This window comes from Hyla sarda, chromosome 6, assembly GCF_029499605.1.
Source record: "Hyla sarda isolate aHylSar1 chromosome 6, aHylSar1.hap1, whole genome shotgun sequence".
Taxonomy (NCBI): domain Eukaryota; kingdom Metazoa; phylum Chordata; class Amphibia; order Anura; family Hylidae; genus Hyla; species Hyla sarda.
In genome coordinates, this window is record NC_079194.1 from 297,237,882 (window position 1) to 297,259,334 (window position 21,453).

Genomic DNA, 21,453 nt, shown 5'->3' on the forward strand with positions numbered 1-21,453 from the left:
GCAGCAGCCGGAGAACCCCCCCAGGTTTGCAGATGGACATGTGACCTCAGTTAGGGGAAATTCCAGAACTGCCTTCCCTCTTCCCCCCCTATGACAACTTTAGGAAGCACATTCCCAACATTCCACAAGACAGACAACCTCCTCGAAGGGTTAATTAGTCACTAGATAAAAGTCACGTCCGATATCTGTAGACGTGACCGCCGCGGCGATTTATAGAGAAGGAACGGTATAAACTGCGGTCAATGTACAGGGGGGGGGGGGGGGGGGGGAGATAAAAGCAACAGTAAAATGCATCAAATATGTGACATGTAATTCTGTGCAGTTTGATCCATACACACCAGGGGGCGCAGCACCTTCATCTAAGACAGTGATTCCCAACCAGAGTGCCTCCAGCTGTTGCAAGACTATAACTCCATTATTGGGGCTTCTGGCCAGGCCTAGGACTAAGTCAAACTGCAGAGTCTAAAGCAGTGTTTCCCAAACAGGTTGCCCCCACCTGTTGCAAAACTACAACCCCCAGCATGCCCGGACAGCCCAAGAAAGGGGGGGGGGGGGGGGGGGGGATGAGCTAAGGGACTTTTATTTTTCTCCACATTCCTGTATCCTGCCTTAACTTAAAGGGTTTTTCCCATCTCCTGGGTAACCGGCCCCATTCACCCCAGATGGGAAAATCCCTTTAAATGGAAACACTATACCAGTGTTTCCCAACCAGGGTGCCTCCAGCTGTTGCAAAACTACAACTCCCAGCATTGCCCTAAGCTATATATGTAGAATCCCCCCCTTAATCTCCCTAGGTCATACAGTCAAGGACAAGATGAGAGTTGTAGTTCTACAACCACCCTAAGCCAGTGTTTCTCAAACAGGGTGCCTCCAGCTGTTGCAAAACTACAACTCCCAGCATTGCCCTAAGCTATATATGTAGAATCCCCCCCCTTAATCTCCCTAGGTCATACAGTCAAGGACAAGATGAGAGTTGTAGTTCTACAACCACCTTAAGAGTGTTTCCCTGCCAGGGTGCCTCCAGCTGTTGCAAAACTACAACTCCCAGCATGCCTGGACAGGCTTCGGCTGTCCAGGCATGCTGGGAGTTGTAGTTTTGCAACAGCTGGAGGCACCCTGGCTGGGAAACATTGCCCTAAGCTATATATGTAGAACCCCCACTTAAACTCCTTAGGTCATACAGCAAAGAGCACGATGGGAGTTGTAGTTCTGCAACAGGTGAGAAAACTCTTTAAAAAAAAAAGGCCCAATCTCAGACAGTATTCACACTGGACACCAAGTCACCTCCTGACGTGCGACAAATACGTGAACCCGCGACAACAAGCCCCTATAACGACCCCCAGCGCCTTCATTTACGGCCGCGTCGTTGTTGATAATGACCGGGAAGCAGGAGCCGCCATTACTGACGTAAAGAAAGTCCCCACCATCCCATTACCGGCCCCTCCCCGTCACTCACCGGCTCTCGGTCCCGCTCCCGGTTTTCACTCTCGGCTGCCACTTCCCGTTCTGAAGCGAATGTCACCACCAGGCGCCCCCCACCACGTGACGTGACGGCACGTGACTTGTGGGAGACCAGGTGACGGAAAAAGAGAGCGAGAGAGTCAGGTCATGTGATTGGTGAAGTGTCACGTGGGACGCTGGGAAATTCATAGACTCTAGTGCGGTTAGCAACCAATCAGATCGCTGCTTTCGTTTTTTTTTTTTTTACCAAACTGAATGGTTGCTATGGGCAACTCCTTCATTCTCCGACTGCAGTAGTTTTCTTAAAGGGGACGTTTGCTGCATGATGAGAGTTGTAGTTTTGCAAAACCTGGAGAGCCACATGTTTTGAACACTGCATTATAGTACTATAGACATGTACTGCATGCTGGGAGTTGTAGTTCTGCAACCACTGGAAAGCCACAGGTTGGGGGAGCACTGCCCTATAATGCAGTGTTTTCCAAACAGTGTGCATCCAGCTGTTTCCAAACTACAACGCCCAGCTTGACCGGACAGCCGAAGGCATGCTGGGAGTTGTAGTTTTGCAACATCTGGAGGCACACTGTTTGGAAAACAGAGCTATAGAGTGAGTTTAGGCGTTTACTGCATGCTGGGTATTGTAGTTCTGCAACCACTGGAAAGCCACAGGTTGGGCAGCACTGCCAAAGGCTGTACAGGCATGCTGGGTGTTGTAGTTTTGCAACAGCTGGAGGCACGCTGTTTATAAAGCACTGCTATAATGAGTTTAGATGTTTACTGCATGATGGGAGTTGTAATTTTTGCAAAGGCTGGGGAGACAGATTAAAGATGATGGGAGTTGTAGTTTTGCAACAGCTGGGGTGACACAGGTTGGGGAACCTTGCCCTATAGTGAGTTTAAAACTTTAGTGCACAAGTCCAGCTCACCGCTGCGTCCCGGACGGTGCGGGGCAGCACCCTTAAAGGGGTAGTCCAGTGGGGAAAAACGTATCCCCTATCCTAAGGATAAGGGATAAGTTTCAGATCGCGGGGGTCCGACCACTGGGGCACCCCGCGATTTCTCTGTACGGGGCCCCGGCTCGCTGGCCAGACATGCCCCCTCAATACAACTTTATGGCAGAGCCGGAGATTACCGAAGCCAGCGCTCCAGGTCGGCCATAGAGTTGTATTGAGGGGACGTATCAGCCGCTGCTTTGTGCGGTGGTTGACCGCCCCCTTCCCGCGGGCTGTCGGGGGCCCCGTACAGGAGGTTGCGGGGGGCCCCAGCGGTCGGATCCCCCGCTGTCTGAAACTTATCCCCTATCCTTAGGATAGGGGATACGTTTTTCACCACTGGATATCTCCTTTAAAGGAACATCAAACAGAAAAAAGGGTCCGGCGCAGCTAGTGCGATTCCATGGATTTATGGGATGAAAACCAACATCAGGACATGGCAAGTGTCATGTGACGCATTTCAGGTGTTAAAGAATATTCATCTGTGGTAGCGGGGTGTGATGAGGGCAGATGTTGTTACCCTAGGGGCAGATGGCATTAACCCCTTGTATTCCTGACACCAGGGCGTGGTTTATCCTATAACCACCCAAAGGTATACCGCTGGATCCTGGGCTAGGCACCGGGGCAATAATAACTCCAACGCCGAGTTACGGACAACGATAGCTTTACTGAGGGTAGACAGATGGGAAAGTCTATACAGTTCAGCCAGGGCCCAAGGAGGTGACCAGTGACTCAGAGACCTTAAGGGCTTGCTGGGACTTGTAGTAGGACGGGACAATTGAATGCAGACCACGCTGACTTGACAGATGACAGGGACTGACTTGACTCATAAAGCTGTGACTTTATCTTACATGACTTGATGGCGGCTGCAGGACTGGACTTTGAGGTCTCCAACACTCTGGATACACACACTAGACGACTGCACTGGACCTCAGCCGAAGAGCAGAGATCAAAGAGAGAGAAGCTCCACCTAGGGCTTACATGGGGGAGACTAGCAGGGAGCCCATAGGTCACCCCGGGGATCACCTGGTCACTGGTACCTCCTGGGTAACAATCACATGACATATCACATGGTAGAACTCTAAAAGCAACAAGACATTTTATAACACTTTACATGGTAAAACATATTTACAATGGGGAAACAAGTGCAGGGGGCCTTGGGGACACTGAAGGAGGCTGCCCGACAGGATAGCAGGAGCACAGGGTAACACCTCCCGTACTGGGCCACCACACATCCTTAAAGGGGTACTCCGCCCCTAGACATCTTATCCTTTGGATAGGTGATAAGATGTCTGATCTCGGGGGTCCCGCCACTGGGGACCCCCACGGTCTCTATCCATCACCCAGCGTTCATTTAGAACACTGGGTGCAAGCGGCGGGGGCCATAATGCCACTGCCACGCCCCTCTGCATGTCACGCCACCCTCCCCCCTCAATGCAAGTCTATGGGAGGGGACGTGGCGGCGGCCACGCCCCCTCCCATAGAACTGCATTGAGAGGGCATGGCGTGACGTCACGACCCCCGCCGCCTGCTCCAAACACTGCATTACAATTAACTCTAATTAGTGAATGTAGGTTTAGTATTCGTAATGTGACTAAGTCTCATTAGTCAAACAAAAATTGGTTTAGTTGAAGTTAATCAAAAAGGTGAATCAAACATTGTCTCATTTGTTTTTAGGTAAACCCAGCCCAATATTTTTCACAGTATAACTTATACTCTTTGATAAAGACGCTAGATGCACCATTAGGGTACGTTCAGATGAGCGGATCCACAGCGTACTTTATGCTGCTAATCCGCCGCTAAAGGACCGCTACATGGTGCCTTTAGATGTGCCTGCTTGAAGTGGCAAAACGTAAGGGTACATTCAAACAAGAGGATCCACAGCGTCTTTTACACTGCAGATCCACTGCTGAAGGACCTAGCGGTCCTTCAGCAGTCAATCCGCAGCGTAAAAGACGCTGTGGATCCTCTCGTCTGAACTTATACTTACGGTACGTTCACATGGGCAGATTACTGAAAATCCGCATCAGATTTTGCTACCACTGACTTTAACCCCTTCATGACCCAGCCCATTTTTACCTTCATAACCTGGGCATTTTTTGCACATCTGACCACTGTCACTTTAAACATTAATAACTTTGGAATGCTTTTACCTTTCATTCTGATTCCGAGATTGTTTTTTCGTGACATATTCTACTTTATGTTATCGGTAAAATTTCACTGATATTTGTATCCTTTCTTGGTAAAAAATCTAAAAATTTCATGAAAATTTTGCATTTTTCTAACTTTGAAAGTCTCTGCTTGAAAGGAAAATGGATATTCCAAATAAATTACATATTGATTCACATATACAATATGTCTACTTTGTGTTTGCATAAAAAAATTGACAAGTTTTTACTTTTGGAAGACATCAGAGGGCTTCAAAGTTCCGCAGCAATTTTCCAATTTTTCTCAAGATTTTCAAAATCATAATTTTTAAGGGCCCAGTTCAGGTTGGAAGTGGATTTTAAGGGTCTTCATATTAGAAATACCCCATAAATGACCCCATTATAAAAACTGCACCCCCCAAAGTATTCAAAATGACATTCAGTAAGTGTTTTAACCCTTTAGGTGTTTCACAGGAATAGCAGCAAAGTGAAGGATAAAATTCTAAATCTTCATTTTTTACACTCGCATTTTCTTGTAGACCCAATTTTTGAATTTTTACAAGGGGTAAAAGGAGAGAAATCACCCTAAAATTTGTAACCCAATTTCTCTCGAGTAAGGAAATACCTCATATGCGTATGTAAAGTGTTCGGCGGGCGCAGTAGAGGGCTCAGAAGGGAAGGAGCGAAAATGGGATTTTGGAGAGTGAGTTTTTCTGAAAGGGTTTTTGGGGGGCATGTCCCATTTAGGAAGCCCCTATGGTGCCAGAACAGTGGACCCCCCCACATGTGACCCCATTTTGGAAACTATACCCCTCATGGAATTTAATAAGGGGTGCAGTGAGCATTTACACCCCACTGGCGTTTGACAGATATTTGAAACAGTGGACTGTGCAAATCAAAAATTTTATTTTTCATTTTCACAGACCACTGTTCCAAAAATCTGTCATACACCAGTGGGGTGTAAATGCTCACTGCACCCCTTATTAAATTCTGTGAAGGGTGTAGTTTCCAAAATGGGGTCACATATGGATATTTATTGTTTTGCGTTTGTCAGAACTGCTGTAACAATCAGCCACCCCTGTGCAAATCACCTCAAATGTACATGGTGCACTCTCCCTTCTGGGCCTTGTTGTGCGCCCCCAGAGCACTTTGCGCCCACATATGGGGTATCTCCGTACTCAGGAGAAATTGCGTTACAAATTTAGAGGGTCTTTTTTCCCTTTTACCTCTTGTGAAAATGAAAAGTATAGGGCAACACCAGCATGTCAGTGTAAAAAATTTATTTTTTTACACTAACATGCTGGTGTAGACCCCAACTTCACCTTTTCATAAGGGGTTAAAGAAGAAAAAGCCCCCCAAAATTTGTAAGGCAATTTCTCCCGAGTACGGCGATACCCAATATGTGACCCTATACTGTTGCCCTGAAATACGACAGGGCTCCAAAGTGAGAGAGCGCCATGCGCATTTGAGGCCTGAATTAGGGATTTGCATAGGGGTGGACATAGGGGTATTCTACGCCAGTGATTCCCAAACAGGGTGCCTCCAGCTGTTGCAAAACTCCCAGCATGCCTGGACAGTCAATGGCTGTCCAGCAATACTGGGAGTTATTATTTTGCAACAGCTGGAGGCTCCGTTTTGGAAACAGTAGCGTACCAGACGTTTTTCATTTTTTGGGGGGAGGGGGGCTGTGTAGGGGTATGTGTATATGTAGTGTTTTTTACTTTTTATTTTAGGTTAGTGTTAGTGTAGTGTAGTGTTTTTAGGGTACAGTCACATGGGCAGAGGTTCACAGCAAGTTTGCCGCTGGAAGTTTGAGCTGCAGCGCAAAATTTGCGCCATCTCAAACTTGCAGCACTCACTGTAAACCTTCGCCCATGTGAGTGTACCCTGTACATTCACATTGGGGGGAGGGGGCAAACATCCAGCTGTTGCAAACTCCGAGCATGCCCTTTGGCTGTCCGTGCATGCTGGGAGTTGTAGTTTTGCAACAGCTGGAGGAACACTGGTTTGGAAACACTAAGTTAAGTAATAAACTTTCAAGTGTTTTGCAACCAAACTTAGTGTTTCCAAACCAGTGTGCCTCCAGCTGTTGCAAAACTACAACTCCCAGCATGCATGGTCTGTCAGTGCATGCTGGGAGTCATAGTTTTGCAACAATTGCAACAGCTGGAGGCACTGAGGTAGGAAACGGACAATGTTTCCCAACTAGTGTGCCTCCAGTTGTTGCAAAACTACAACTCCCAGCATGCCCAGACTGCCCAGGCATGCTGGAAGTTGTAGTTCGGCAATATCTGAAGGATCAGATGTTGCCGAACTACAACTTCCAGCATGCTTGGGCAGTCTGGGCATGCTGGGAGTTGTAGTTTTGCAACATCTGGAGGTCCACAGTTTGGAGACCACTGTATAATGGTCTCCAATCTGTGCTCTTCCAGATGTTAGAGAACTACAACTCCCAGCATGCCTGGACAGACTGAGCATGCTGAGATTTGTAGTTTTGCAACATCTGGAAGAGCACAGATTGGAGACCATTATACAGTGGCCTCCAAACTGTGGGCCTCCAGATGTTGCAAAACTACAACTCCCAGCATGCCCAGAAAGCCAAAGGCTGTCTGGGAATGCTTGGAGTTGCAGTTTTGAAACTCTCAGAGGCAGCAGTGAGATCGCTTTACGGCGATATCACTGCTGCCAATGAAGATGCCGCACTGCTGCCTGAAACTCACCTCCGGGACGCAGCGCAGCCGGGACCGCCTGGAGGACGTCGCTCGCGCCGGGACCGCTCGGGACACCGATCGGACGGGTAAGTGACGCCGGGGGACGGGACAGGGACACTTAGCAGAGCGGTGTGTGTCCCGATCCCCGTGATCGGAACTCACACACCGCGCTGCTAAGTATTTTCATAGCGAAACGCTGCTATCAGCTAGTCAGATTTGACCAGCTGATAGCAGCGATCGCTGGGGGGGGGGGGGAGGGGGAGGGATGAAACCCCCCGTGGTCGCATGGTAAGATGGCTGGCTATCAGGGATAGCCACCATCTTACCGGGCGCTGCGGGATGCAGCGAGTAGCGGCAGTAATGTTCATGACGTACCTGTATGTCATGGGTCGGGAACACCTTGCCACCCATGACGTACAGGTATGTCATAGGTCGGGAAGGGGTTAAAGGGGTACTCCGGTGAAAACCTATTTTCTTTTAAATCAACTGGTGGCAGAAAGTTAAACATATTTGTAAATTACTTCTATTAAAAAATCTTTATCCTTCCTGTACTTATTAGCTGCTGAATACTACAGAGGAAATTATTTTCTTTTTGGTATGCTCTCTGATGACATCACGAGCACAGTGTTCTCTGCTGACATTATTATAATAATAATAATAACACTTTATTATTGTTGTCCTTAGTGGGATTTGAACCCAAGTCCCCAGCACTGCAAGGCAGCAGTGCTAACCACTGACCTACCATGGTGTATCTGCTATGCATCTGCTATGCATCTGCTATGCTAAAAATGGACAGAGATGTCAGCAGAGAGCACTGTGCTCGTGATGTCATCAGTGTTCCAAAAAGAAAGGAATTTCCTCTGTAGCATTCAGCAGCTAATAAGTACTGGAAGGATTAAGATTTTTTTAATTGAAGCAATTTACAAATATGTTTAACTTTCTGCCACCAGTTGAATTAAAAGAAAAAAGGTTTTCACCGGAGTACCCCTTTAATGGGTGAGCCGAAAATCCGCAATAGAGGCAGACTTGCAGATTTTCCTTCAGGCCCATTGAAGTCAATGGCAGCAAAATCCGCCGCGGATTTTCCGCAGCAAATACGATGCAGAAATTCCACAGGTAATCTGCCCATGTGAGTGTACCCTTAGAGTAGAGGGACCCAGTAGACAAGGAGCATTAGTAGATAAGGGCAAAAGCCGCCAAGGAGGAAAATGCGCTAAAACTGCAGGAACAACAAGCAGAGTGCAGCGTAAAGCAGAACGGAAGAATAAGTTCTGAAAGTCACATAGGTAAGAAGAACAAACAGCAAGACAAAGACTGACTGCTTAAAAGTATACATATAATCTGAGACAGTCTCCAAGTAAACCACATTAGCCAAACAAGGGACTTGGCCTCCGCCTTGACGCACGTACAGATCCCGCAAACATGCCGGTAACCAAAACTCTGGCTAAAAGTGGAACAAACATCTCTCTGTCCTGCAATAAATAAAACAAATAAAGATTAGATCAAGAACAGCACCACCTCCCTACCAAGGGAAGGCCAAAAAAAACACAAGGGGAAGCTCCGGGCTCTATATATTGGCTCAAGCTTCGCCCATTAAAATTCTACCTGTCCTATGAGCTCGTAGGGAGGAGAACATCCCCACAGGTTGTGCTGCTGAATGTGGACACAAGACAAAAGAGAGACCAACTGGCTCCAGAAAGTTAAACAGATTTGTAAATTATTTCTATTAAAAAATCTTAATCCTTTCGGTACTTATGAGCTGCTGAAGTTGAGTTGTTCTTTTTCTGTCTAAGTGCTGTCTGAAGACACCGGTCTCGGGAACTGCCCAGTTTAGAAGCAAATCCCCATAGCAAACCTCTTCTACTCTGTGCAGTTCCCGAGACAAGCAGAGATGTCAGCAGAGAGCACTGTTGCCAGACAGAAAACAACAACTCAACTTTAGCAGCTGATAATTATTGAAAAGATTAAGAATTTTTAATAGAAATAATTTACAAATCTGTTTAACTTTCTGGAGCCAGTTGATATAACATTTTTTTTCCTGGAATACCCCTTTAAAGTCAGAATTCTGTAATCTGGTCTGGAGAAGCGCTGTGAGCGGCGCGAAATAGCTATTACCATCATGGCTCCCGCAACACGCTGGTCCGGTGTCCTGGTATTTTGAGAACAAAACCGGCGTCCTCACTGTACTAATGTGAAGCAATGAATAAAATCCCTGATGGAAGAAGACTTATGGGAGGGCCCCCTTTTCTTTATTTTTTGTTATTGATTATATTTTTATAGTTCTGAAATTCCTGCAGGCGGCAATGCCAAATATGTTTATTCTTTTTTTTTTTACACTTTTTTTTGTAAAATGGCAAAAGGGGAATTTTAAAAACTGTTTTTAAAACTAATTTTTTTTTTACACATTTTTAAAAGCCCCAATAGGGGACTATTAAAGGGGTATTCCGGGCAAAAACATCTTTGGATATCCTTTGGATAGGGGATAAGATGTGTGATTGCGGGGGGCCCACTGCTGGGACCCCCCGCAATCTCCCTGCAGCACCCTATGCGGGGCTGCGTCTCCAGTTTCGGAAACCTCCAGGTTTCCGGGACTGGGGATGTGACATCAAGCCACGCCCCCTCCATACATGTCTATGGAAAGGGGCGTGACGGCCGTTACACCCCCTCCCATAGACATGAATGGAGGGGGCATGGCTTGACGTCACGTCCCCAGTCCCGGAGATTTCCAAAACTGGAGACGCAGCCCTGCATAGAATGCGGGTGCTGCAGGGAGATCGTGGGGGTCACAGCAGCAGGCCCCCCGCGATCACATATCTTATCCCCTATACTTTGGATAGGGGATAAGATGTTTTTGCCCGGAATAGGGCTGGGTTCACATCACATTTTTGCCATACTGTTTTCAATCAGTTTTTCTAAAGAAAACCGTATGGCAAAAAAACGGATAGAACAGTATGGGAAAAAGTAAACCGTATGTGTTTTTAAACTGTATACTGTTTTTAAAAGTGCATACAGTTCCGTCTGTTTTTATAAAAAAAAAAATGTTGTCCATTTTTAATGGGAGACAACCACAGTTTTGACTCCGGTTTAAAAACCGTACTGCAACCGCATACATTTTTTTTTTAACATGGACGTCAATGGAAAACGCACATGTATACAGTTCCATACGGGAAACCGTATACGATTTTTACTTTGCACATGCGCATTTGCATCCTAAAGTCCCCAATGGACAAAATTTTAAAAAACTTATGTTTTTTTTTTAAATAAAAACAGACGGAACTGTATGCACATTTAAAAAAAGTATACAGTTTAAAAACCCATACGGTTTACTTTTTCCCATACTGTTCCATCCGTTTTTTTTGCCATACGGTTTTCTTTAGAAAAACTGATTGAAAACAGTATGGCAAAAACGTGATGTGAACCCAGCCTAACCCTTTAATAGCAATCTTTCTATTGCTATTACTGTTTAGTGCTATGCAATGGTAAAGCGCTGATCAGTGATATTGGTGATCCAATTGTACAACCTGCCAAAGGCAGACTATACAGAAAGGTCGCAGTGTGGGCCCCCAAGCCTCCGGTACGTGTATTTCCATATTTTCAATGCCTTTGTTGAAATTTATCATGACCTCTAAAGGGTTAAATGTTGGTCATAATGGTAATCGCCGATATTTGGCGATCGTTGGCGAGTCTTGGCTGCTGATCGCAGTATTTTATCACGGGCTTTGGAGTGAGGGCGGCTTCTTAGCTCACTTCAAAGTCTTTTAGCGCGTACATGTATTCCTTGTGTGGTCTAAAGGTTAAATTCCAATGTTATGGTCTCTCTGGCAATTAAAATAGTATTTTTTTTATCTTCAGTTTTCCCTCAAAATTTTACCACTTTAACCTTCTTACTACCTTCCTCTTGTCTGTTACCAGAAATGGACATTACTGTGCGCACCATTCGTAGATACAGTATTCTGTATCAAAGGATAGGGGATAAGATGTCTGATCGCGGGGGAACCCCACGATCTCCGGGCCGGCAGCGGCGGCATCCGGAACATGGAAGCTTGGAGCTTCCGTGTTCGTGACGTCAACCCACACCCCTCTCCATTCATGTCTATGGGAGGGGGGGGTGACGGCTAGTACATAGCTGTCACGCCTCCTCCCATAGACATGACTGGAGAGGGGGTGGCAGCAGTACTCGCCAGTCATCCAGCACGGAGCAGAGTTCGCTCTGTGCATAGATGACCTGCGTGCCGCGCCGGAGATTGCGGGAATCCCCTGCGGCGGGACCCCGCCGATCAGACATCTTATCCCCTATGATAAGATGTTTATCGCCGGAGTGACCCTTTAATATATTTCTACAGTTTGCTCCCTTTTGCAGTTACGCCGAAAGACTAAGGAAAGGGTTTCACCATTGTCTACACCTGTGTTTCCCAACCAGGGAGCCTCCAGCTGTTGCAAAACTACAACTCCCAGCATGCCCTGACAGCCAACGGCCAGCTTATTATCCCTTTGTTTCAGTGTTTTCCAAACAGTGTGACTCCAGCTGTTGCAAAACTACAACTCCCAGCATGCCCTGTACAAAGCTGTTGACTGTTCAAGTATGCTGGGAGTTGTAGTTTTGCAACAGCTGGAGGCACCCTGGTTAGGAAACACTGCTTTAGATTCTGATGGTCGACTTTTTCCTAGACCTGGCCAGAAGCCCAATAAGGTTCTTGGGTGAAGCTATGGGGCTCCTTTACAAAGCTTTTGGCTGTCCGGGCATGCTGGGAGTTGTAGTTCTGCAACAGGATGAATGCAGCGCACTCCTATCGGTCAGAGCCCCTCTGATCAGCTTGTTATTCACCTATCATAGTGTTTCCCAACCAGGGTGCCTCCAGCTGTTGCAAAACTACAACTCCCGGCATGCCCGGACAGCCGAAGGCTGTCCGGGCATGCTGGGATTTGTAGTTTTGCAACAGCTGGAGGCACCCCGGTTGGAAAACAGTGATCTACATACATACAAAATGCATTGGGGGGAGATTTATCAAAACCTGTCCAGAGGAAAAGTTGGTGAGTTGCCCATAGCAACCAATCAGATCGCTGCTTTCACTTTTGAAAAGGCCTCTGAAAAAGGAAAGCAGTGATCTGATTGGTTGCTATGGGCAACTCAGCAGCTCTTCCTCTGGACAGGTATTGATAAATCTCTCCTTTAGGCTGCAGAGGATTTAATTTAGGTAACACTGCCATCTTGTGACCAAAGAGTAGTATGACATCTCCTAAAGCAGAACATGGGAACAAAGGGAAAGAACATACTAAATGTACTTATTTAGTCATCACAGGAAATGCATTTCTTTTTTGGATTTCTCTTTAGTATACAGCTCCTAAAAAGTACTGGAAGGATTAAGAATTTTTAATAGAAGTGATTTACAAATCTGTTTAACTTTCTGGCACCAGTTGATTTAAAATTGATTTTCCACGGTAGTACCCCTTTAAGTGGTGTGGGGATCGTACAGGTTTATCTCGGCCCACCCCCGGGAAGGTCCTGGCCAGTTTGCGCAGATACATAGGACTGAAGCCTGAGCATTTCCAAGTCCCAATTCAATGAGTTAGTACACAACCCAGTCAGATTAATCCTCAAGTGACGCACATAGGTCCAGTTATAGGGTCGCCACCTGGCCCGTATTTTACCAGCACAGCCGGTATTTTGGCCACCCTGACATTTTTTTTTTATATTAAAAATACCAGCAATGCAATGGCCGGTATTTATCCAACCAATCCTCCAACTCCTGGAATGTTGCAGCATATACTATATCAGTGTTTCCCAACTAGATTGCCTCCAGCTGTTGCAAAACTACAACACCCAGCATGCCCGGACAGCCATTGGCTGTCCGGGCATGCTGGGTGTTGTAGTTTTGCAACAGCTGGAGGCACCCCTGGTTGGGAAACACTGACCTATACTATATACTACTATATAGACCAACATGCTGGGAGTTTTAGTTTTGCAACAGCTGGAGACACCCCTGGTTGGGAAACTCTGACCTATACTATATACTACTATATAGACCAACATGCTGGGAGTTGTAGTTTTGCAACAGCTGGAGGCACCCTTAGTTGGGAAACACTGACCTATACTATATACTACTATATAGACCAACATGCTGGGAGTTGTAGTTTTGCAACAGCTGGAGGCACCCCTGGTTGGGAAACACTGACCTATACTATATACTACTATATAGTCCAACATGCTGGGAGTTGTAGTTTTGCAACAGCTGGAGGCACCCCTGGTTGGGAAACCAGGGACCCCCGTGATCTTGCACGCCGCACCCCATTTATAATCAGTCCCTGGAGCGTGTTCGATCCGGGTCTGATTACCGGCAACCACAGGGCCGGCGGCGTGTAATGTCACGCCTCCGCCCCCCCCGTGTGACATCACGCTCCGCCCCTCAATGCAAGCCTATGGTAGGGGGCGAGACAGATGTCACGCCCCCTCCCATAGGCTTGCATTGAGGGGGGCAGAGCGGGACGTCACACGGGGCGGAGCCTTGACGTCACAACGCTCCGGCCCTGTGATCAACAGTAATCAGACCCGGAGCGAACAAGCTCCAGGGACTGATTATAAATGGGGTGCGGCGTGCAAGATCACGGGTGTCCCCAGCGGTGGGACCCCCGCGATCAGGCATCTTATCCCCCTATCCTTTAAAGGGGTACTCCGCTGGAAAACTTTAAATTTTTTTAAATCAACTGGTGCCAGAAAGTTAAACAGATTTGTAAATGACTTCTATTTAAAAATCTTAATCCTTCCAGTACTTATCAGCTTCTGTATGCTCCAGAGAAAGTTCTTTTCTTTTTGAATTTCCTTTCTGTCTGACCACAGTTCTCTCTGCTGACACCTCTGTCCATGTCAGGAACTGTCCAGAGTAGGATAGGTTTGCTATGGGGATTTTCTCCTGCTTTGGACAATTCCTGACATGGACAAAGGTGTCAGCAGAGAGAACTGTGGTCAGACAGAAAGGAAATTCAAAAAGAAAATAACTTTCTGTGGAGCATACAGCAGCTGATAAGTCCTGGAAGGATTAGGAGTTTTATATAGAAGTAATTTACAAATCTGTTTAACTTTCTGGCACCAGTTCATTAAAAAAAACACAAAATGTTTTCCAGTGGAGTACCCCTTTAATATACCTGTGACATACTAGTTGTGGAACTACAAGTACCAGCAGACCCACTTCAGCACAACACTGTACTCCCCCAGGTTGCCACACAAAATGTTAATTGTAAGTAATGGTTTTTCTAAATGTATCATTCACAGGGAGGAGGATGGAAAGGCTGGAGCGAAAGAGGCAGAGAGAGAGAGACTAAAAGAGCTTTTAGTGAGTATAAAATCTCAGTGCTTGGTTCATAGCTTATACTGCTTAGTACTGCTCTATAACGTCCTCCATTCTTCCGTTCTTGGGGGCATGTAAAGAAATATAGGGGAGCAAGATCCCCTTCTCTTTGTGCGCAGTGTATGGGAGCTAGGCTCCACCCTCTGGCTAAGAGAGAACTGAAAATAAGAGATGGAGCCTGCAAAGGGGAAAACTGGTGACAAATGCGATTAGAAATATTGTTACTCATGTACAACGATAATGAAGAGTTATCAGAAATTATAGATATGCTTGAAAGAGTTAGTTTGGAGCATTAAAAGGCTTGTCCACAAAACAAACAACCTGTGTATGGTATCATCAAAATATATAACAAAGCAACTAACTAATATAATGTTTTTATCCAAAGTGAACAGATCACTTCAGCTGTGGGTTTCTTCCTGCAAGTTGTGACATCATGTCACTGAGAGCAGAGCTCTGATCCCTCCTCCCCCCTCCCCTCCTATCAGCACGTGACCAGATCAGTGATGTAAGGGGGGAAGCTTGTATTACTGCTCATTAGATTTATACATTATTAGATAAGGCAGCAGGAAGCTGTTTTCAGTCGCAGTAGTTTCATTTAGAATAGGCTCACTGCTGCCTTATCTAATGAACAGTAATACCAGCTTCCCCTCTTCACATCACTGGTCTTGTCCTGTGCTGACAAGAGTGGAAGGGGTAGGAGAGACCGGAGCTTACAGGAAGAAACCCGCAGCTAAAATAGATGTTTATTTTGGATAACAAAACTATAATAGTAAGTTGCTTTATTGTTTATTGCGACACCATACGCAGGTGTTTTTTTTCTTGGCAGCATTGGCCAATGATGTTGTACACCAGCTCTATTTTGGAGTGGAGCCTGTGTATAACATCAGTATTCTCCAAATTGTGGGCATCCAGCTGTTGCAAAACTACAACTCCCAGCATGACCGGACAGCCAATGGCTGTGTGGGCATGCTGGAAAATGTAGTTTGCAACAGCTGTATCCCCACAATTTGGAGACCACTGAGGTGGAACAACACTTGGAGTCTCCCCTACCTGAATCCTGCCCCCATCTATTGATAGGAATTACAATTGTTTTCCAAATCTTCCTTATTTTTGTCCTGCAATACAAGGACACACAATGCAGACCATGGCTTTAGACCAGTGGTCTTCAACCTGTGGACCTCCAGATGTTGCAAAACTACAACTCCCAGCATGCCCGGACAGCCAACGGCTGTCCGGGCATGCTGGGAGTTGTAGTTTTGCAACATCTGGAGGTCCACAGGTTGAAGATCACTGCTTTAGACTGTACTGTAGTTATAGTGTGAATGATGTGCTATTTGTACAGTCACCTCTTGGGGGCAGTATCAGCATTAGAACGAGTGACAAATAACTATAAGGACAAATAACTATAAAGATGTTAACACTTCGATGTTGTGACGTATTATACTTCGGGATAATGCAGTTGTCATAGTTCACACACTAGTGAGCTTGATATTTACTGGTTTGCCCCTATACACGTTATATGGTGGAGTTATAGGGGTGCAGAGGTAACCCCCCATAGCTCTGCCAAATATTACGGATATATTAAAGGGGGTCTGGAGTGGGGGGGGGGGACTGCCCCCTCTCTGGATCTGTAGCAGCCAATTTCTTGATAGTCTGACTGAATAGAACCAGCTGCAATTCCCTGCTCAGCTACCTGGCCTGGGGGCACCACTATGCAAAGAAGTGTAACCAACCCAGTGGCCCCTTCTTGTTCAGGATCAATAGGGGTCCCAGAGAAGCATCTCAGACTTCTTTGTCTTTCCCCAAATAATGCACGTTTACCATCACTAGTTTTATAGCGACATCTGCTTTATTCCAGCACAGCTGCATCCATACGTTTTATTACTGTAACTGGGTCATGTTATTACCAGTCTGAGCCACAGAAAATCACAGTGTTTAATGTGAGAGAAGAGTCAGCTCAGGGGCAACTGACTTCCTGTGAACTATAGGATGACATCAGCATTAATAAGATCCTCCTGCTGGCTCTAAGACTCCTCCCCTTCCAGCTCTACCTGTATACTGCTGCTGCTATCTCTATGGGACCAGGATTTATAGTAGTTATACACCTCCCCTCCAGCTCTATCTGTATACTGCTGCTATCTCTATGGGACCAGGATTTATAGTAGTTATATACCTCCCCTCCAGCTCTATCTGTATACTGCTGCTATCTCTATGGGATCAGTATATATAGTAGTTATACATCTCCCATCCAGCTTTATATGTATACTGCTGCTGCTATCTCTATGGGATCAGGATATATATAGTAGTTATACACCTCCCCTTCCAGCTTTATCTATATACTGTTGCTATCTCTAAGGGTAGTTAGACACCTCTCCTCTACCTCTCCTCCTGCTGTTGCTGTATACTGCTGCTCTTTCTATAGGATCGGGATATGTAGTAATTATACACCTCCCATCGAGCGCTATCTGTATACTGCTGCTGCTATCTCTATGGTATCAGGATATATAGTATTTATGCACCTCACCTCTAGCTCTATCTGTATACTGCTGCTGCTGCTGCTATCTCTATGGGATCAGGATATATAATAGTTATACACCTCCCATCCAGCTCTATCTGTATACTGCTGCTGCTATCTCTATGGGATCAGGATATATAGTATTTATACATCTCACCTCCAGCTCTATCTGTATACTGCTGCTGCTATCTCTATGGTATCAGGATATATAGTAGTCATACACCTCCCATCCAGCTCTATCTGTATACTGCTGCTGTTGCTCTTTCTATAGGATCGGGATATGTAGTAGTTATTCACTTGGCCCTGGGGCTGTGTTTACACATTGCATTTTTGCCTTTTTTTATTTTTATTTTTTGTTTTTGCCATGGTTTTCTCCAAAGCACAGAAAAATGGTGCATTTTAGCTGTTTCAATAGTGAGGAAAAATTTTTTTTTTTAGATTTTATAGATGTTTCGAGATGCAGGTGAGAAGGACGTAAATGGGACTGAATATAGGGAGGGAAAGACATATCAGAGTCTATACCAGTGGCACAGTGCCCAGAATTATGGTGGATGGAAATGTCAGGAGTGATATCATGGGAAGAGGTATAAAGCAGGGGTGATAACACGGGAAGAGGTATATAACAGGGGTGATAACACGGGAAGAGGTATATAGCAGGGGTGATGTCACCAGAAGAGGTATAGAGCAAGGGTGATATCATGGGGAGAGGGAAAGAGCAGGGGTGAAATCACGGGAAGAGGTATAGAGCAGGGGTGATATCACAGGAAGAGGTATAGAGCAGGGGTGAAATCACGGGAAGAGGTATAGAGCAGGGGTGATATCATGGGGAGAGGAATAGAGCAGGGGTGATATCACGGGTAGAGGTATATAGTTGGGGTGAAATCAAGGAAAGACGTATAGAGCAGGGGTGATATCACCGGAAGAGGTATAGATCAGGGGTGATATCAGGAGAAGAGGTATAAAGCAGGGGTGATATCACAGGTAGGTGTAAATAGTTGGGGTGATATCAAGGGAAGATGTATAGAGCAGGGGTGATATCACGGGAAGAGGTATAGAGCAGGGGTGATATCACAGGAGGAGGTATAGAACAGGGGTGATATCACGGGAAGAGTTATAAAGCAGGGGTGATATCACAGGTAGGTGTAAATAGTTGGGGTGATATCAAGGGAAGATGTATAGAGCAGGGGTGATATCACGGGAAGAGGTATAGAGCAGGGGTGATATCGCAAGGAGAGGCATAGAGCAGGGGTGATATCACTGGAAGAAGTATAGAGCAGGGGTGATATCACGGGAAGAGGTATAGAGCAGGGGTGATATCACGGGGAGAGGTATAGAACAGGGGTGATATCACAGGAAGAGGTATAGAGCAGGGGTGATATCACAGGAAGAGGTATAGAGCAGGGGTGATATCACGGGAAGAGTTATAAAGCAGGGGTGATATCACAGGAAGAGGTATAGAGTTGGGGTGATATCACGGGAAGAGGTATAGAGCAGGGATGATATCACAGGAAGAGGTATAGAGCAGGGGTGATATCACGGGAAGAGGTATAGAGCAGGGGTGATATCACAGGAAGAGGTATAGAGTTGGGGTGATATCACGGGAAGAGGTATAGAGCAGCGGTGATATCATGGGAAGAGGTATAGAGCAGGGGTCTGCAAAGTATCTGCCAATATAGGAACTGAAGATATTTCAAGATACTTTGTAACAATTTTATTTTAGATGCACAAAAGCTTTAGGAATATTAGTTGCTGGTTCAAAATATGGTACCACTCGCGTAAGGGGTTAAAGAGGTACTCTGGCCTAGACATCTAGCCTATCCAAATTATAGGGAATAAGTTGTCTGATCGCGGGGGGTCCGCCACTGGAACGTCCAATGCAGCGCCGGAGGCTCGTGACCTCACGGCCATGCCCCCTCAATGCAAGTCTATGGGAGGGGGCGTCACGCCCCCTCCCATAGACTTGCATTGAGGGGGCGTGGCCGTGACGTCACGAGCGGGCGTGACCTTGACGTTACGAGCCTCCGCCCAGCATCGCCAGTCATCCGGCTTGGAGCTTTCCCCATAGAGTACTTCATGCTACAATTAAAAGGCTAACGCCAACCGCCACTATGGCCCTCGTTTGCTATTCTAAACCCGACTTGTTTTGTCATTTTTTTTTTGTCGCATCTTTGTCTGCGACATTTCGCAGACATCGTGCGCCAGTCTGCGACACGATGTGACATTTTTTCCCGGTGGACCCCATGTGGATTCTCCCAAACCCGAAAAAGGGGCGTAACCTGACATTTCTGAGCTTTCCCACGTATTTATAAAGGTTTCCAACCCGAATTTGTTGAATTGTTGTGGATTTTTTGGAATCCAAAACCAACAAAACCCACGTGCGACAAACAGGATGCGACATAATAATAAATACCAGGGAAAAAAGCAGTCGGGTAAGAAAGTAACATAGACTTACAACCCGATTTTCTAAGTAAATAGACTCCCATAAGACAAATCCTGTGACGTCTTATGGGAGTTTTATTAGACAATGTCAGTGTGCGATCTGTGACTCAGGAGGGACAGATGTTACTGGCAGCGTCAGCCGAAATACAATACACAGGCAGCGCTAAACCAGGGAATCTATATCCACTATACATTGAGAGACAAACTCATGTCTAATATAAAGGTTATCATACCATGTATATAGGAGCAGTATTATAGTAGTTATATTCTTGTATATAAGAGCAGTATTATAGTAGTTATATTCTTGTATATAGGAGGCAGTATTATAGTAGTTATATTCCTGTATATAGGAGCAGTATTATAGTAGTTATATTCTTGTATATAGGAGCAGTATTATAGTAGTTATATTCTTGTATATAGGAGCAGTATTATAGTAGTTATATTCTTGTATATAGGGGCAGTATTATAGTAGTTATATTCTTGTACATAGGAGGCAGTATTATAGTAGTTATATTCTTGTATATAGGAGGCAGTATTATAGTAGTTATATTCTTGTATATAGGAGCAGTATTATTGTAGTTATATTCTTGTATATAGGAGCAGTATTATAGTAGTTATATTCTTGTATATAGAAGCAGTATTATAGTAGTTATATTCTTGTATATACGAGCAGTATTATAGTAGTTATATTCTTGTATATAAGAGCAGTATTATAGTAGTTATATTCTTGTATATAGGAAGCAGTATTATAGTAGTTATATTCTTGTATATAGGAGCAGTATTATAGTAGTTATATTCTTGTGTATAGGAGCAGTATTATAGTAGTTATATTCTTGTACATAGGAGCAGTATTATAGTAGTTATATTCTTGTATATAGGAGGCAGTATTATAGTAGTTATATTCTTGTATATAGGAGCAGTATTATAGTAGTTATATTCTTGTATATAGGAGCAGTATTATAGTAATTATATTCTTATACATAGGAGCAGTATTGTAGTAGTTATTTTCTTGTATATAGGAGGCAGTATTATAGTAGTTATATTCTTGTATATAGGGGCAGTATTATAGTAGTTATATTCTTGTATATAGGAGACAGTATTATATTAGTTATATTCTTGTATATAGGAGCAGTATTATAGTAGTTATATTCTTGTATATAGGAGCAGTATTATAGTAGTTATATTCTTGTATATAGGAGGCAGTATTATAGTATTTATATTCTTGTATATAGGAGCAGTATTATAGTAGTTATATTCTTGTATATAGGAGCAGTATTATAGTTATATTCTTGTATATAGTGGGCAGTATTATAGTAGTTATATTCTTGTATATAGTGGGCAGTATTATAGTGGATATATTCTTGTATATAGGAGCAGTATTATAGTATATATATTCTTGTATATAGGAGCAGTATTATAGTAGTTATATTCTCATACATAGAGAGAAGTATTATTCTTCTATATACTGCGAAAAAAGTAAAAAGTGGCACTGAAAATAACACTAAGATTTTAATATGCCCCGCAGAGAATGAAGCAATTTTGGAATGAGGTCAAGTGCCCCCCCCACCAGTTGTCTCCATAAAAGACCCCCCTTATATCTGACATTGATGACATATTCATGTCTTGTATATAGATATACTATTTTTTGGACTTTTATAGCATGAAATCTCTGTACAAAGCGATCAGTGAGACCGTCCCTATAGACCGCAGGGTGATCGCCCACTATCTGGGTCCGGTCTTTACCATTATTCGTAATTCTTTTTATGTTATTTTTTTGGGGTGGGTAGTTCCCACATATCTTTTTTTCTTTCACAAAATAGTTTTGGGTCCCTATATGTGTAGGTTGAT

The 21,453-nt window shown here is 44.8% G+C and overlaps 2 protein-coding genes across 5 annotated transcripts in view; one reads left to right on the top strand and one right to left on the bottom strand.

Annotated features, from left to right (window-relative positions):
* TRAF6 (TNF receptor associated factor 6) overlaps positions 1-8,788 on the bottom strand; it is a 35,099-nt gene extending 26,311 nt beyond the window's left edge. The window contains exon 1 of one of the 2 annotated variants that reach the window (XM_056527882.1): positions 8,718-8,788. The gene's annotated coding sequence lies outside the window, so the exon portion shown is untranslated. Of the gene's footprint in view, positions 1-1,456; positions 1,594-8,717 lie in introns of those variants that run through there. The other variant, XM_056527881.1, reaches the window with a different exon arrangement.
* Positions 1,487-21,453, top strand: part of RAG1 (recombination activating 1) — a 32,390-nt gene continuing 12,423 nt past the window's right edge. The window contains exons 1-2 of one of the 3 annotated variants that reach the window (XM_056527880.1): positions 1,487-1,576; positions 14,576-14,636. In XM_056527880.1, the coding sequence (XP_056383855.1) occupies position 14,636 (1 nt within the window). In that variant the 5' untranslated portion in view covers positions 1,487-1,576; positions 14,576-14,635. Of the gene's footprint in view, positions 1,577-1,599; positions 1,664-12,444; positions 12,460-14,575; positions 14,637-21,453 lie in introns of those variants that run through there. The other 2 variants (XM_056527879.1, XM_056527876.1) reach the window with 2 other exon arrangements.